General features: G+C 40.5%; 1 protein-coding gene across 3 annotated transcripts in view; it reads left to right on the forward strand.

Annotated features, from left to right (window-relative positions):
* Positions 1-15,766, forward strand: part of uggt1 (UDP-glucose glycoprotein glucosyltransferase 1) — a 46,633-nt gene extending 30,867 nt beyond the window's left edge. For 2 of the 3 annotated variants that reach the window (XM_062041361.1, XM_062041362.1), the window contains exons 23-40: positions 2,287-2,418; positions 2,508-2,638; positions 2,695-2,790; positions 2,945-3,047; positions 6,353-6,432; positions 6,498-6,687; positions 6,754-6,912; positions 6,992-7,077; positions 9,094-9,178; positions 11,611-11,699; positions 11,777-11,881; positions 11,944-12,028; positions 12,093-12,275; positions 12,405-12,565; positions 12,628-12,742; positions 12,953-13,069; positions 15,251-15,386; positions 15,462-15,766. In XM_062041361.1, the coding sequence (XP_061897345.1) occupies positions 2,287-2,418; positions 2,508-2,638; positions 2,695-2,790; positions 2,945-3,047; positions 6,353-6,432; positions 6,498-6,687; positions 6,754-6,912; positions 6,992-7,077; positions 9,094-9,178; positions 11,611-11,699; positions 11,777-11,881; positions 11,944-12,028; positions 12,093-12,275; positions 12,405-12,565; positions 12,628-12,742; positions 12,953-13,069; positions 15,251-15,386; positions 15,462-15,481 (2,073 nt within the window). In that variant the 3' untranslated portion in view covers positions 15,482-15,766. Of the gene's footprint in view, positions 1-2,286; positions 2,419-2,507; positions 2,639-2,694; positions 2,791-2,944; positions 3,048-6,352; positions 6,433-6,497; positions 6,688-6,753; positions 6,913-6,991; positions 7,078-9,093; positions 9,179-11,610; positions 11,700-11,776; positions 11,882-11,943; positions 12,029-12,092; positions 12,276-12,404; positions 12,566-12,627; positions 12,743-12,952; positions 13,070-15,250; positions 15,387-15,461 lie in introns of those variants that run through there. The other variant, XR_009825246.1, reaches the window with a different exon arrangement.
* Positions 15,767-17,940: the final 2,174 nt, after the last annotated feature.

The following is a 17,940-nucleotide window of genomic DNA, read 5'->3' on the forward strand; positions in this document are numbered from 1 at the left end:
TTATGAGTTTAATTGGTTCTGTGACGGAGCTCCTAACTCAAAACACTTGTATCTCAAATTCACGTCTCCTATTGAAATGAGTTGAAATCAAATTAATTGGTGCTTGCACCCCCCCAAAACAGCACAATTTTGACAGGTAACATGCCCTTTAAAAAGAAAAACAAACTTTTCGGCAGTGTTGGGTTAGTTACTGAAAACCAGTAACTAGTTACAGTTACTAGTTACTTTATTTCAAAAGTAACTCAGTTACTTACACCAAAAAGTAATGCGTTACTGTGAAAAGTAATTATTTAGTTACTTCTTTTTTTTTTAAAGCTCCCATTAATGCCCTTTTAGCCTTCATTTCAGTACTGTTATTTCACTGGAGAATAATACAATCTGTTGACCAACTTGACATGCATTTGTATCTTCCTTTTAACATAATTAATGAAAAACAGTGCAACATAAAAAGGCATTTCTCCTCTCTTTAAACTTGGACCAATGACCATTAATAAAAAACAACTGAAAGTGCAACATAAGAAGGCACATCATCTTCCTTGAAACATAGATAGTGAAATAAAGCCTGACATCTGGAGTGATGCTGCTGTCTTCCACACTTGGAGTCATGGATTGTAGAATCCTTGTTTTCAGTGGCAGGATCGTTGACACAGATGGTGAAGTTTCAGTGCTCAGTAGAGATGTAACACTTTTGAGGGGTTTAAGCACCTGGAGGACCTCCTCTGCCACTCTCACATCATCAGACAGGTGGATGATGTCTTTGAAATTTGTCTGCAGAGTGTTGTGGGTCAATGCAGAGTATATAGCTGCCTGCTGCTCCAACATATCATAAGTGGAGTTCCACCTTGTTGGGACATCATGTATGAGCTTTATGAGTAGGCAGCTTTAGCATTTCTTGCTTTGTCTTAAGCACATGAGCAGCTGTTGTGCTTGGGTGGAAGTAGGAAACCTCCTTCCTGATCCTCCCAAGGAGGCGCTCCATCCTATTGACTGAGATGTGATGCCAAATTCCCTACATGCACTACCTGTGGTCCCAGTCCTGCCTCATTCACTGCAATTATTTGATTTTTGGCATTATCACTTGTGACTTGGATATCTTTATCCTCCATTCCTCCACTGCTTGTGTCAGTACCTGCGCAAGGTGACTCTCGTAGAGGGGGCGTGTCTTCTCATCTGCCAGTCTGCTGTGATGAGGTGAGCGCTTATCGTCACATAGTTCCCCTGGACGTCCAGGTGGACGTTCCCCAGGACGTCCACCCTTCTGTCATGAGCGCAACAGATGATGCTCGGGATAGTTCATCCACAACTTTTTTCTTCTCCTGCTCATAAATATCTGGCAAAATCTTTTCGCTGAAGTGGGTGCACGACGGGATGTCGTAACGTGGCTCAAGCACGTTCAGCATGTGTTTATAAGCCTCGTTTTGCACAACGGAGTCTGCACCTATAAACACACCGATTAAATGGCGCGGGGCGTTCAAGCTCCTCCGTTACTCCGCTCGCCATGACCACGCTGTGTGTGGACTGAACGTGCGGACACCTTTTTTTTTGTTTCATATATCAAACCGCGGATCACGTGTGTGCCGAACCGAAGACTCCTAAGTTGTGGTACCACTGTATTTATATTTAAAATAAATTGCCTTTAATAAAACTCACAGGTCTGCAATGTATCTGTGGCAGTGGGTAGCGCGGGGAGGGAGACTGCGTGACGCACATTAACGAAATAAACATGAAAGGTAAAACAAAATTGTTTCAAAATACAAATCTTTTGTCGCTTCTTTTTGTGTTTTTTTATGTCACAAGCCTGTTTGTGTGTTTGCTAGCTGTCGTGTAGCTGCTAGCTCCAGTAGCCGATAGCTTACTTACCATGTTTACCTTTTGTAAATGGCTTCAGTAAAATACAAGAAAATACCAACATTGTGTGCTTATTGAAGGAAATGTAGATTATAACTGGCTGTCCAACAAGTAAACATGCTGCAGGATTGCTTGTGTCTGAGATTTTAGATCCAAGACGATTGTATCCGATATTTTTATTTTATTTTTATTTTTTTTGCTGCTATTGCTATTGGATATCAGATTGAAACACCTGTAACGATGAGCTGCCATTCAGAAGCCTGAATAATGTAATTTCCGAAAAAGGCAAAGTAAAATTGGTAAGGTGGGGTGACTCCTATTTATCCTGGATAGATAGCAAATGTAACACAAATGGCTTCAGTATAAAGGTGACTTTTCAGTAGTCAGTGACATTTAAAAATGTCTCATGTATTACAACTTATTAATTTTTTCCTTCAGGGGATGGATGTGTCATTGTTCAAGACCGCGTACGAGAGCCCTACATTTGACTTCCTGCTCTCCCACGCCGCCTATTGCAGAGACGTCCTTAAACTGCAGAAAGGACAGAGAGCCGTCATCAGCAATGGACGAGTGAGCTCTTTTTTTGTGTGTGTGTGTGTAAAATTTACCCTCAGGAGGTGTGACCATTAATAGAAAATACTGTTTCCACTCTTGTGTAGATCATCGGCCCGCTGGAGGAGGACGAGGTGTTCAATCAGGACGACTTCCTGTTGCTTGAGAGCATCATCCTCAAGACGTCCGGCGAGCGCATCAAAAGCAAAGTGCAGCAGTTTGGAATTGAAGAGGACAGGTAACGTCTGCTTTGAACCAATCATTCCGTTCATCTCATGAAGACGTCTCTTCCAGGGCCAGCGACCTGGTGATGAAGGTGGACGCTCTGCTCTCATCTCAGCCCAAAGGAGAGGCGCGCATTGAGTACGGCTTCGTTGACGACCGCCACAGGTGAGCTTTAAAAAAAAATTGACAGGCATGATTGTTGAGTAGAACTGGATTGGAGGCCATTGGTAGTTTTGTTTTTTGTTGGGATCAATGGGATAAAGTGGATGCAACTGGTGTTCTGTAGTGAGTAAATGAGTAAATTCATGGTTGTCCTCAGTGCCGTGAAGATCCGACCGAAGGAAGGAGACGTGTACTTTGACGTTGTTACCGTGGTGGACCCTGTGACCCGGGACGCTCAGAAACTGGCTCCTTTCCTGACGGTAGGTCCAATCACAATATAAGTGTTTTATATCAGTCGGTATTGATAGTTATTGATATTTTTATGACCTCTCGAAAATAAGGATCAGGAGAAAAATACATTGATTGATTGATTGAATTGATTGAAACTTTTATTAGTAGATTGCAAAGTACAGTACATATTCCGTACAATTGACCACTAAATGGTAACACCCCAATAAGTTTTTCAACTTGTTTAAGTCGGGGTCCACGTTAATCAATTCATGGTACAAATATATACTATCAGTATAATACAGTCATCACACAAGTTAATCATCAGAGTACATACATTGAATTATTTACATTATTTACAATCCAGGGGGTGGGATGTGGAGGGGTTTGGGGCGGGGGGGTTAGGTTTGGTTGCTATCATCAACAATTATATCATTTGAGAAATGGACATTGTAACAGTGTAGGTCTGACTTGGTAGGATATGTACAGCGAGCAGAGAACATAGTGAGCTCAGAAAGCATAAGAACAAGTATATACATTTGATTATTTACATTTGATTATTAACAATCCGGGGAAGTGGGATGTGGTGGGGGGAGGGTGTTAGGCTAGGGTTGTAGTTGCCTGGAGGTGTTCTTTTAGTGCGGTTTTGAAGGAGGATAGAGATGCACTTTCTTTTACACATGTTGGGAGTCAAATACACTACATCAAATATAAATACTATTATTTAAATTGTAACCTTCCTCTAATTGTAATCCCCTCAACTATCAAGGCAGAAAGGAAAATAAATATCAACACAACCATGAAAAACACTTACTCAATGTAACAAAATTGTAAAATCACATTGAACACTTAGCAATAACCTCTTAAAGCCCTACTGAAATGAATTTTTTTTTATTTAAACGGGGATAGCAGATCCATTCTATGTGTCATATTTGATCATTTCGCGATATTGCCATATTTTTGCTGAAAGGATTTAGTATAGAACATCAACGATAAAGTTCGCAACTTTTGGTCGCTGATAAAAAAAAGCCTTGCCTGTACCGGAAGTAGCGTGACGTCACAGGTTGATAGGCTCCTCACATTTCCCCATTGTTTACACCAGCAGCGAGAGCGATTCAGACCGAGAAAGCGACGATTACCCCATTAATTTGAGCGAGGATGAAAGATTCGTGGATGAGGAACGTGAGAGTGAAGGACTAGAGTGCAGTGCAGGACGCATCTTTTTTCGCTTTTTAGGTACAAGCAGGCTCATTGGATTCCACACTCTCTCTCCTTTTTCTATTGTGGATCACGGATTTGTATTTTAAACCACCTCGGATACTATATCCTCTTGAAAATGAGTCGAGAACGCAAAATGGACATTCACAGTGACTTTTATCTCCACGACAATACATCGGCGAAACACTTTAGCTACGGAGCTAACGTGATAGCATCGGGCTTAACTGCATATAGAAACAAAAGAAATAAGCCCCTGACTGGAAGGATAGACAGAAAATCAACAATACTATTAAACCATGGACCTGTAAATACACAGTTAATGCTTTCCAGCCTGGCGAAGCTTAACAATGCTGTTGCTAACGACGCCATTGAAGCTAACTTAGCTACGGGACCTCACAGAGCTATGCTAAAAACATTAGCTATCCACCTACGCCAGCCAGCCCTCATCTGCTCATCAACACCCGTGCTCACCTGCGTTCCAGCGATCGACGGTGCGACGAAGGACTTCACCCGATCACCGATGCGGTCGGCGGCTAGTGTCGGATAGCGCGTCTGCTATCCACCTCAAAGTCCTCCTGTTTGTGTTGCTGCAGCCAGCCGCTAATACACCGATCCCACCTACAACTTTCTTCTTTGCAGTCTTCATTGTTCATTAAACAAATTGCAAAAGATTCACCAACACAGATGTCCAGAATACTGTGGAATTTTGAGATGAAAACAGAGTTTTTTGTATTGGATTCAATGGCGTCCGAAAACTTCCGTTTCAACGTTTGACGTCACGCGCATACGTCATCATACATAGACGTTTTCAACCGGAAGTTTAGCGAGAAATTTAAAATTGCACTTTATAAGTTAACCCGGCTGTATTGGCACAACCAGGCTTATATTTAATATGCCACAAATGAATCCGCATAACAAACACCTCCCCCTCCCGTCCATATAACCCACCAATACAACTCAAACACCCGCACAACACACTCAATCCCACAGCCCAAAGTACCGTTCACCTCCGTAAAGTTCATACAGCACATATATTTCCCCAAAGTTACGTACGTGACATGCACATAGCAGCACGCACGTACGGGCAAGCGATCAAATGTTTGGAAGCCAAAGCTGCGTACTTACGGTAGCGCGTCTGCTATCCAACTCAAAGTCCTCCTGGTTGTGTTGCTGCAGCCAGCCGCTAATACACCAATCCCACCTACAGCTTTCTTCTTTGCTGTCTTCATTGTTCATTCAACAAATTGCAAAAGATTCACCAACACAGATGTCCAGAATACTGTGGAATTTTGCGATGAAAACAGACGATTTATTAGCTGGCCACAATGTTGTCCCAATATGTCCGCACAATCCGTGACGTCACGCGCAAGCGTCATCATACCGAGACATTTTCAGCAGAATATTTCGCGGGAAATTTAAAATTGCACTTTACTAATCTAACCCGGCCGTATTGGCATGTGTTGCAATGTTAAGATTTCATCATTGATATATAAACTATCAGACTGCGTGGTCGGTAGTAGTGGGTTTCAGTAGGCCTTTAAAATGAAGGTGCAAAAATAAGGAATAAGTAAGAAATGCTATTTTCTGCAGGTTTATTGCCAGGAAGTTACAGCTGTGCTCTGAAGGGTGGTGGGGACAAGCGCCTTGCATCATTTACAGACCACGTTAGTCTGACGACGGTCCGTTTTTTAAAAATAAAAAAAAACTGCCATACTGTCGAGATTACTTTTCCTGTTTTATGGACATTTTATTCGCTCTCTGGACCGGTCAGTTTTAGTTTCTCTTCCATGCAAAGAATCAACTGCGAGACAACAAGATGGCGCAACCGAACAAAATAGTAATAATACTGTAACCTGATTTCCTGTGAGCGTGTCATTCCCACTTCATGTGTTGTTCGGTTACCAGAGAGCGAGTCGGAGAACTTCCGGTTTCTTCCGACAAAGAAGGCAAAAAAAATATTGTAAACATTTTTAATTGATATCGACTACGTTTCTATTGTGTTATATATTATGTTGTGTTATCGCCCAGCTTTCGTTGCAGCCATGCTCATCCTTCGCTGACTTCACCCTCTTTCCTTCCTGTTGATGTCTGATCGTGTTGATGCTCTTTTTCCTCACAGGTCCTGAAAAGTCTGGTCAACGTCAATCTGCGTGTCTTCATGAACTGTCAGTCCAAACTGTCCGACATGCCCTTAAAGAGGTGAGCGTAGCAAATCTGTGTCTTCAGTTCCCCTGCGTTTTCTAACCTTTCTGCGTCCTCCCTAGTTTTTACCGCTACGTGCTGGAGCCTGAGGTGGCATTCCAAGCAGACGGGAGCTTCTCCCCGGGCCCCATGGCCCAGTTCATGGACATGCCACAGTCCCCGCTCTTCACACTGAACCTCAACACTCCAGAGAGCTGGATGGTGGAGTCTGTACGGACGCGCTACGACCTGGACAACATTTACTTGGAGGAGGTAATATTTGTCACTTGGATGTTTCTGCCACAGCTACTTGATGGCGTCTTTTGTTGTGATGTTGAGGTGGAGAACATCGTGGCCGCGCAGTACGAGCTGGAGCATCTCCTGCTGGAAGGCCACTGCTTCGACGTCAGCTCAGGTCAGCCGCCACGTGGCCTGCAGTTCACCCTGGGCACCACCTCCGAGCCCGTCATCGTGGACACCATCGTCATGGCCAACCTCGTATGTTGCTTCTGGTTGTTAGCGCCACTCCTCCTTCTTGCGCTGGACTGAACAAAAAGTGCAACAATGTGCTCTGCAGGGTTACTTCCAGCTCAAGGCCAACCCAGGAGCTTGGATCCTGAAGCTGAGGAAAGGTCGGTCAGACGAGATCTATAAGATCTACAGGTGAGGAAAATAACACCTCACTCCAACACCTCTTTTCATTTATAAACCCCGTTTCCATATGAGTTGGGAAATTGTGTTAGATGTAAATATAAACGGAATACAATGATTTGCAAATCCTTTTCAACCCATATTCAATTGAATGCACTACAAAGACAAGATATTTGATGTTCAAACTCATAAACTTTATTTTTTTTTTGCAAATAATAATTAACTTAGAATTTCATGGCTGCAACACGTGCCAAAATAGTTGGGAAAGGGCATGTTCACCACTGTTTTACATCACCTTTTCTTTGAACAACACTCAATAAACGATTGGGAACTGAGGAAACTAATTGTTGAAGCTTTGAAAGTGGAATTCTTTCCCATTCTTGTTTTATGTAGAGCTTCAGTCGTTCAACAGTCCGGGGTCTCCGCTGTCGTATTTTACGCTTCATAATGCGCCACACATTTTCGATGGGAGACAGGTCTGGACTGCAGGCGGGCCAAGAAAGTACCCGCACTCTTTTTTTACGAAGCCACGCTGTTGTAACACGTGCTGAATGTGGCTTGGCATTGTCTTGCTGAAATAAGCAGGGGCGTCCATGAAAAAGACGGCGCTTAGATGGCAGCATATGTTGTTCCAAAACCTGTATGTACCTTTCAGCATTAATAGTGCCTTCACAAATGTGTAAGTTACCCATGCCTTGGGCACTAATGCACCCCCATACCATCACAGATGCTTGCTTTTGAACTTTGCGTCAATAACAGTCTGGATGGTTCGCTTCCCTTTTGGTCCGGATGACACGATGTCCAATATTTCCAAAAACTATTAGAAATGTGGACTCGTCAGACCACAGAACACTTTTCCACTTTGCATGAGTCCATCTTAGATGATCTCGAGCCCAGAGAAGCCGGCGGCATTTCTGGGTGTTGTTGATAAATGGCTTTCGCTTTGCATAGTAGAGCTTTAACTTGCACTTACAGATGTAGCGACCAACTGTATTTAGTGACAGTGGTTTTCTGAAGTGTTCCTGAGCCCATGTGGTGATATCCTTTAGAGATTGATGTCGGTTTTTGATACAGTGCCGTCTGAGGGATCGAAGGTCACGGTCATTCAATGTTGGTTTCCGGCCATGCCGCTTACGTGGAGTGATTTCTCCAGATTCTCTGAACCTTTTGATGATATTATGGACCGTAGATGTTGAAATCTCTACATTTCTTGCAATTGCACTTTGAGAAACGTTGTTCTTAAACTGTTTGACTATTTGCTCCAAAGTTGTGGACAAAGGGGTGTACCTTGCCCCATCCTTTCTTGTGAAAGACTGAGCATTTTTTGGGAAGCTGTTTTTATACCCAATCATGGCACCCACCTGTTCCCAATTAGCCTGCACACCTGTGGGATGTTCCAAATAAGTGTTTGATGAGCATTCCTCAACTTTATCAGTATTTATTGCCACCTTTCCCAACTTCTTTGTCATGTGTTGCTGGCGTCAAATTCTAAAGTTAATGATTATTTGCAAAAAAAAAAAGTTTATCAGTTTGAACATCAAATATGTTGTCTTTGTAGCATATTCAATTGAATATGGGTTGAAAATGATTTGCAAATCATTGTATTCCGTTTAATTTACAATTTCCCAACTCATATGGAAACGGGGTTTGTAGTTTACTGCGTGGTCTACAACAGCAAATAACCAGCAGGGATAAAAACACATTGGTATCAACAGCTGTGGCTGTAGGCAATTTCCCAATGTATTTTGAAAATGATTGACTCCACAAGATTACTGCTTTTTAGTATGATGATTGGTCTTCATCCAGCAGCTGCACACACATCTGCATGTTCTTTAACTCCATTATCGTTGTTACGTTGTTGTCAGTTTGTTCTTTACTGCTATTACAACATTGGTTTAAATGGGGTTTTTTTATGTGATGTTCTTCACACCAGAGTGAATAATAAATGTTTTTATTTTGTAAATAGCTTCCGCTGGCTTTCCACTTCCTGTTTTATTTTAACGAGGTTGTGTCCTGTTGCTGTTACAGTCACGACGGCACTGATTCGCCGGCAGATTCGGACGACATTATCGTGGTACTCAACAACTTCAAGACTCGAATCATTAAGGTCAAGGTGGGTTCATGTGCGGTCAACAACTTTAACTCAGACATTGTTGTTTTCAAGGGAACTGTACTTTTTTGGAAATGTGACTTATCATTCACAATCCCTGTGTAAGACAAGCACACATGTTTTTTTGTTTTTTTTTCAAACATTCAAAGTCGGTAATAAACGTTAGCAAAAGTCAGCTAACAATGGAGCTTATGTGATTAACTCTATTCCGCCTATAAAGCGCTCTAAAAACATCCTTTACGATTTTATATACACACTGTAAGTATATACAGTACAGGCCAAAAGTTTGGACACATCTTCTCATTTCAATGCGTTTTCTTTATTTTCATGACTATTTACATTGTAGATTGTCACTGAAGGCATCAAAACTATGACACCTGTGAAGTGAAAACCCTTTCAGGTGACTACCTCTTGAAGCTCATGGAGAGAATGCCGAGAGTGTGCAAAACAATAATCAGAACAAAAGGTGGCTATTTTGAAGAAACTAGAATATAAAACATGTTTTCAGTTATTTCACCTTTTTTTGCTAAGTACATAACTCCACATGTGTTCATTCATAGTTTTGATGCCTTCAGTGACTATCTGCAGTGTAAATAGTCATGAAAATAAAGAAAACCCATTGAATGAGAAGGTGTGTCCAAACTTTTGGCCTGTACTGTATATAATGTAGTAACTGGCACATTCATAAGAACATTTAATACTTACCATATTTTCCCGGGCTATAAAGTGCACCGGTATTTAAACCACACCCACCACATAATTTAGCCGCACAGGACTAAAAGCTGCAGATATATATCGGTACAAATGATTTTGTAAATGTTTGTTTATATACCTTAATTGTTTCCTAATGGTAACAAAGAAAAAAGTGTCTGCAAACGAGCATTTTTTTGTGTCTTTTTTGCCATCTCTGGGTCTAAGTTGGATGTCAAAGTTGACCAACTTTTTGGTTCATGGCCACATCCTTCTACTATCCAGGTGAGAAGCATGATTTCTAATCTGGAATTAACTTTTAACAACTCAGAGACGAAGCTGCAGCAGCTCATGTTGCATCTGACCAGTCTACTTCTCAGGGAATTAAAGCCACTGGTCAATCCCAAGTTCTTTCAGATGACATATATGCAGAGTAAGAAGGACCATCAAGACAGAATAGGAATATTATCATGTTTTACTGAAGCTTCAGGAGACCAGCCCACATCAATACAGTCATACCGTCATCTCAGGGTGGTCTAACATTCAAACAGGAAGAGACAACTTCTTGAATACGCAAACAGCCCCCACCCTCTCCAGAAAGGAATACAGGCTCATTGTTCTACTACAGATAAGATATAAGGGAGTGCTCCAACTCCTACATTCCAAGTTTTCAAGATAACATACAGTTTACTTGCGGACATAAAATGAAAAAATAGAAAGAGTACAAAAGGAAAAACACCAGCTGCTTTAAACATGACTATGAATAAAGAAATAACTCTTAAACATATATACATTCTTTACACTCACTATGTCAGTATAGCAACATATGCTCGTTATTGCTCTGTGATCACAAGGCCACTAAAAGTAGTTCCTCGGCTTTGCTGCATTGTTAGCCACGTCGTACTTGCTGTATTTTACAAATTAGAATGCATACATAAAGAAAAACATGACATACATAAGGATTGTGAATCATAGGCAAAATGAAAAGAAATATAGTTCCCCTTTAACTCAGAGGTTGTTGTTTGAACTCAGAGGTTGTTGTTTGAACTCAGAGGTTGTTGTTTGAACTCAGAGGTTGTTGTTTTAACTCAGAGATTGTTGTTTCAACTCAGAGGTTGTTGTTTCAACTCAGAGATTGTAGTTTTAACTCAGAGGTTGTTGTTTCAACTCAGAGGTTGTTGTTTCAACTCAGAGATTGTTGTTTTAACTCAGAGATTGTTGTTTCAACTCAGAGGTTGTTGTTTCAACGCAGAGATTGTAGTTTTAACTCAGAGGTTGTTGTTTCAACTCAGAGGTTGTTGTTTCAACTCAGAGGTTGTTGTTTTAACTCAGAGGTTGTTTTTTTAACTCAGAGATTGTAGTTTTGACTCAGAGGTTGTTGTTTTAACTCAGAGATTGTAGTTTTGACTCAGAGGTTGTTGTTTTAACTCAGAGGTTGTTCTTTTAACTCGGGTTGTTGTTTTAACTCAGAGGTTGTTGTTTGAACTCAGAGATTGTAGTTTTGACTCAGAGGTTGTTGTTTTAACTCAGAGGTTGTTCTTTTAACTCAGGTTGTTGTTGTTTTAACTCAGAGGTTGTTGTTTGAACTCAGAGGTTGTTGTTTGAACTCAGAGGTTGTTGTTTTAACTCAGAGGTTGTTGTTTTAACTCAGAGGTTGTTGTTTGAACTCAGAGGTTGTTGTTTGAACTCAGAGGTTGTTGTTTGAACTCAGAGGTTGTTGTACTAAGTGTGTTTGTGTCCATCAGGTCCAGAAGAAAGCAGACAAGTTCAACGAGGAGCTTCTGAGTGACGGCACCGAGGAAAACGACTCTGGGTTCTGGAAGTCTCTGACCAGGTCCGCCGGCGGTTGACTCAAAGTGAAAGTAAAAAGCGCTGACCTTTGAACTTAAACGGACTTAAACCTCCTCTCAGGGGCTTCACGGGCGGCGGCAAGACGGAGGAGGTGAAGCAGGACAAAGACGACGTGATCAACATCTTCTCCGTGGCCTCGGGTCACCTGTATGAACGTTTCCTCAGGTGGGTCACATGACCTGGCTCCACACGGCACTTTAAAGTTGACGCCTCTTCCCCGCCATCAGGATCATGATGCTGTCCGTGCTGAAGAACACCAAAACGCCCGTCAAGTTCTGGTTCCTCAAGAACTATCTGTCTCCGACCTTCAAGGTGAGATTCCCGCTCCGAGCATCGACGAGCGTCGGCGTCTTGAACTTTCTCGCCCGTCCCTCAGGAGTTCATCCCTCACATGGCGAGGAAGTACGGCTTCCAGTACCAGCTGGTCCAGTACAAGTGGCCTCGCTGGCTGCACCAGCAGAGCGAGAAGCAGAGGATCATCTGGGGCTACAAGATCCTCTTCCTGGACGTCCTGTTCCCGCTCGCTGTGGACAAAATCCTCTTTGTGGACGCAGACCAGGTCTGTGGGACACTTTTGGTTTTGCCAAAATAAAGGCGGGGGGGTCTGGTAGACATCTGCTACTCTCTGCAGTTGAGTACTTAAACAAAGACGACAGTTGAAGCTGAAGTCTGCTTTGTGCTCTTTAAGATCGTGCGAACGGACCTGAAGGACCTGCGAGACTTTGACCTGGAGGGGGCGCCGTACGGTTACACCCCCTTTTGTGAGAGCCGGCGGGAAATGGACGGCTATCGTTTCTGGAAGTCGGGCTACTGGGCGAGTCACCTGGCAGGACGCAGATATCACATCAGGTGAGAGCAGCTTCAACACCGCACACGTCGCACACCTTCATGCTAACACGCTAATGCTACAGCGCCCTCTATGTGGTGGACCTGAAGAAGTTCAGGAAGATCGCAGCAGGGGATCGCCTGCGGGGACAATACCAGGGTCTCAGCCAGGACCCCAACAGTCTGTCCAACCTGGACCAGGTAAATAACACACCTCTTTGAGAAGAACACCTTCCATTCTCTAAGTGCTTCTCAGCAACATGGAGCAGCAAGCAGGAAGACACAAGCGGCTTTATGTCATGAATTTACGTGTGTGTGTGTGTGTGTGTGTGTGTGTGTGTGTGTGTGTGTGTGTGTGTGTGTGTGTGTGTGTGTGCGCGTGTGCGTGTGCGTGTGCGTGTGCGTTTGAAGGATCTTCCCAACAACATGATCCATCAAGTGCCAATCAAGTCACTTCCTCAGGAGTGGTTGTGGTGTGAGACCTGGTGTGATGACTCTACCAAGAAGAACGCTAAAACAATAGATCTGGTAATGTGTCTATTTGTATTCATACAGTATAACTGGTAATGTATATATTTAGAATCATACAGTATAACTGGTAATGTGTATATTTATATATATATACTGAAACTGGTAATGTGTACATTTATTTATATATATATATATATAAATATATATATATATATATATATATATATATATATATATATATATATATATATATATATATATATATATATATATATATATATATATATATATATATATATATATATATATATATATATATATATATATATATATAACACACAATATAACTGGTAAAGTGTATATTTATATTCATACAGTATAACTGGTAATGTCTATATTTATATGTATACAGTATAATTGGTAATGTGTGTGTGTGTATATATATATGTATATATGTATGTATGTATATATATATTTATATATATATATATATATATATATATATATATATATATATATATATATATATATATATATATATATATATATATATATACACAGTATAACTGGTAATGTGTGTATTTATATGTATACAGTATAATTGGTACTGTATCTATATGTATACAATGTAACTGGTAATGTGTATATATATAATTAAAAATATACAGTATAACTGGTACTGTATATATTTACATGTATATAGTATAACCGGTAATGTATATTTACACAGTATACCTGGTGGTTTGTATTTATAATAGTATATCTGGTCATTTATATTGATACAGTATACCTGTTAATGTACACAGTCTATTTTTATAAAGCATACCCTGTCATTTATATTTATGAAGTACACCTAGTAATGTATATATTTATATTTAAACTATACCTGGTAATGTATATTTATTTTTATACAGTACACCTGGCAATGTATAGTTATATGAATACAGTATACCTGTTAATGTATACTATTTTTTTTTTCATACAGTATACCTGGTAATATATATTTATATTCATACAGTATACATTGTATTGTGTACTTCTACAGTAGAAGCAGTTATCACAGTGATGAGCAGAGTTGATGTCTTACCGTCACATGGCCACAAGAGGGCGCGTTTGGACATTATTACTTGACAGTTTTCTACATATATAGTTTAAGAATAAAGTCTCACTTTTAGATGTTAGCAGAAAAAAATATTTGATATTTACCATCTATTGTTTGTATTCAATCTTTACACATAAAAATAGAAAGTTGTGAGTAAAGTAAATGTATACCAGAACTTTCGGTGGCCACCAGAGGGCGCACTAGTCAGCAATTTAAGACATTTCAAGATTATATATGAGTGGTTAGACATCACTGTAACACTTTGATGTGGTAATCTTGTCAGCGTGTACAATCAAGTAATACTCCTCATGTCTCCCAGTTGGAACAACTTTATTCCAGTAATACTCCTCATGTCTCCCAGTTGGAACAACTTTATTCCAGTAATACTCCTCATGTCTCCCAGTTGGAACAACTTTATTCAAGTAATACTCCTCATGTCTCCCAGTTGGAACAACTTTATTCCAGTAATACTCCTCATGTCTCCCAGTTGGAACAACTTTATTCAAGTAATACTCCTCATGTCTCCCAGTTGGAACAACTTTATTCCAGTAACACTCCTCATGTCTCCCAGTTGGAACAACTTTATTCCAGTAACACTCCTCATGTCTCCCAGTTGGAACAACTTTATTCCAGTAATACTCCTCATGTCTCCCAGTTGGAACAACTTTATTCCAGTAATACTCCTCATGTCTCCCAGTTGGAACAACTTTATTCCAGTAATACTCCTCATGTCTCCCAGTTGGAACAACTTTATTCAAGTAATACTCCTCATGTCTCCCAGTTGGAACAACTTTATTCCAGTAATACTCCTCATGTCTCCCAGTTGGAACAACTTTATTCCAGTAATACTCCTCATGTCTCCCAGTTGGAACAACTTTATTCCAGTAATAATCCTCATGTCTCCCAGTTGGAACAACTTTATTCAAGTAATACTCCTCATGTCTCCCAGTTGGAACAACTTTATTCCAGTAATACTCCTCAAGTGTCCCAGTTTGAACAACTTCTACACTCCTCAAACATAGTCACTGTCATACCACCTAATGGCCACAAGAGGGTGCAGTAGTAACTATTACTTTAGTTGGAGGGTTTATGTTTATGTTAGTTTTTGACAGCATGTGTGTGTCCTGTCTTTGAAGTGTAACAACCCCATGACCAAGGAGCCCAAGCTGCAGGCCGCCGTGAGGATCGTGGCCGAGTGGAGCGACTACGACCAGGAAATCAAACGTCTGCAGACCAGCACTAAACAGACCATGCACAAAGACCCGGGCACAGGTACCTGATAGATAAACATCCATGCCTTATGTAATACTTCCATGAATACACGCTTGATGCTTCTCTCCTCTGCAGACATTCACACAGAACTATGAGGACTTCATCTTCACACCAAGGCTCTGTTTAAAGAGCTTCGCTAAGACGCCACTCTCTCGCCCCGGATGACTGCCGGCGGTCTTCAATTATCGGCTGCAAAACGCTCCTAAAATCATGTTTTTATTTTTCCATGCAAGGTGGACACTTGTTCATACTGTTTCTACGTGTGCGTGCCTGATAGGTGTTTTGTGATCATTTCCTAGGAATTTTTCTGTCTGTTTTGTTTTTTTGCAATGTGGGGACTACCTAAACAATTAAACACTGGCAGTCTGATTATTTCACTACTTGCTGTTTGATTCCTTTTTTTGTTGGCTATTTTTGTGTAAAATGTACCCATGTCGTTGACTTAAAATTGTCAATGAATGTAAATACTATATAGTTCTTACATGCACATCAATATTCCTGAGTGACGCTGTACTGGCCCCCTCCTTTAATTCAAAACTTTGCCACAAGAGGGCGCATTTGGACATTATTACTTTTTTCTACATGTATAGTTTAAGAATAAAGTCTCACTTTTAGATATTAGCAGAAAAATTATTTGATATTTACAATCTGTTTGTATTATATCTTTACACATAAAAATAGAAAGTTGTGAGTAAAATAAATGTATACCAGAACTTTTGGTGGCCACCAGAGGGCGCACTAGTCATCAATTTAAGACATTTAAAAAGTTAAAGTACCAATGATTGTCACACACACACTAGGTGTGGTGAAATTTGTCCTCTGCATTTGACCCATCCCCTTGATCACCCCCTGGGAGGTGAGGGGAGCAGTGGGCAGCAGCGTTTCAAGACTATATTTTGGTGATTAGACATCACTGTAACACTTTGATGTGTTAATCTTGTCATTGGCCCCCTCCTTTAATTCAAAACTTTTTGCAAGAAATTTCTGAAAAGACAAGCATGCTCCTGTTGTATAGAGGAACTTGAATCTTTTTTTTGTGATTTTGCCTATTCCCATTTTGATGAAGAACGTCTCATAATCCCCACGAAGAAACGGGGCAGGGGACCAAGTGTCTTTTTGTGTCGTTCTGGCCATTTTCGGGTCATAAAAGGCTGTCAGAGTGTACCAACTTGTGATGAGCAGAATTAATGTCTTACCTTCACATGGCCACAAGAGGGCGCGTTTGGACATTATTACTTTTTCCTACATGTATAGTTTAAGAATAAAGTCTCACTTTTAGATACTAGCAGAACAATTATTTAAAATTTACAATCTGTTTGTATTATATCTTTACACATAAAAATAGAAAGTTGTGAGCAAAGTAAATGTATACCAGAACTTTTGGTGGCCACCAGAGGGCGCACTAGTCATCAATTTAAGACATTTCAAGACTATATTTGGGTGGTTAGCCATCACTGTAACACTTTGATGTGTTCATCTTGTCATTAGCCCCCTCCTTTAATTCAAAACTTTTTGCAATACATTTCTGAAAAGACAAGCATGCTCCTGTTGTATAGAGGAACTTGAATCTCTGTAAACATCCTTGCATTGACATTCTGTAATTTTGCCTATTCCCATTTTGATGAAGAACATCTCATAATCCCCACGAAGAAACGGGGCAGGGGACCAAGTGTCTTTTAGTGTCGTTCTGGCCATTTTCGGGTCATGAATGGCTGTCAGAGTGTACCAACTTGTTGGAATACCTTATCAGAAAAGTGTTCTGTCCAGGTGAGAGACATGATTTATGATATACAATACACTTAACAGGGAGCAGGGAAGCAAGGAAGTAGCAGAGCACTCGATGTAAACATTACACACACGGTACCGCTGTAAATAGTTTATCTGCTTTAGCGCTTATAATAATCTCCCTAATACTTGGTTATTATTCAAGTCCCAAAATGTAAATTGAGTATTGTTGGCAGTTTTTGACTGGTTATATTTTATGGGCGAAATAGTGGAGCTCCCATTAAGTCTCTATAAGTGGACTTTAATTTACAAGTTAGTTTGCATTTTTAAAATTCCATCCCTTGTCTTGTCTTTCGTAATGATTGTGAACGATAAGCAAAATTCCACTAATGTGCAGTTCCTCTTTAACTTTGCTAGCAAACGTAGAACACCCGGGTCCAAAATTGTGATTTACATAACTGAGGCGTTCTCCATGGCACCACTTTAAGTCCTTTTTTTTTTGGCAGTTATACATTTTTTCCTACTGGGGTATCTGTAACTAAGGTGTTGCTTGTTTACTTCAGATCAGTCACTCATTTATTCAACGTCTTTAGTTATACTAGTGGTGTTCCTCAGGGTGCTATTTTAGGTCCTCTTTTTTTTTCATCATTTGTGGCTGGCGAGTTTAGTTAAAAAAAACTTGAATCACATTTTCGCATGTACAAGTAGATTGACTAGCTTTTCTGCAGAAGGTCCTTAAAACAGCAGAGAGCTTCACTAACACGTGAGAAAACAAGTAGACCAAAATAAAAACTGTACTGTAGAAGATACTAGTTTAGTTCTCTAGAAT

This window comes from Entelurus aequoreus, linkage group LG03, assembly GCF_033978785.1.
Source record: "Entelurus aequoreus isolate RoL-2023_Sb linkage group LG03, RoL_Eaeq_v1.1, whole genome shotgun sequence".
Lineage (NCBI taxonomy): Eukaryota > Metazoa > Chordata > Actinopteri > Syngnathiformes > Syngnathidae > Entelurus > Entelurus aequoreus.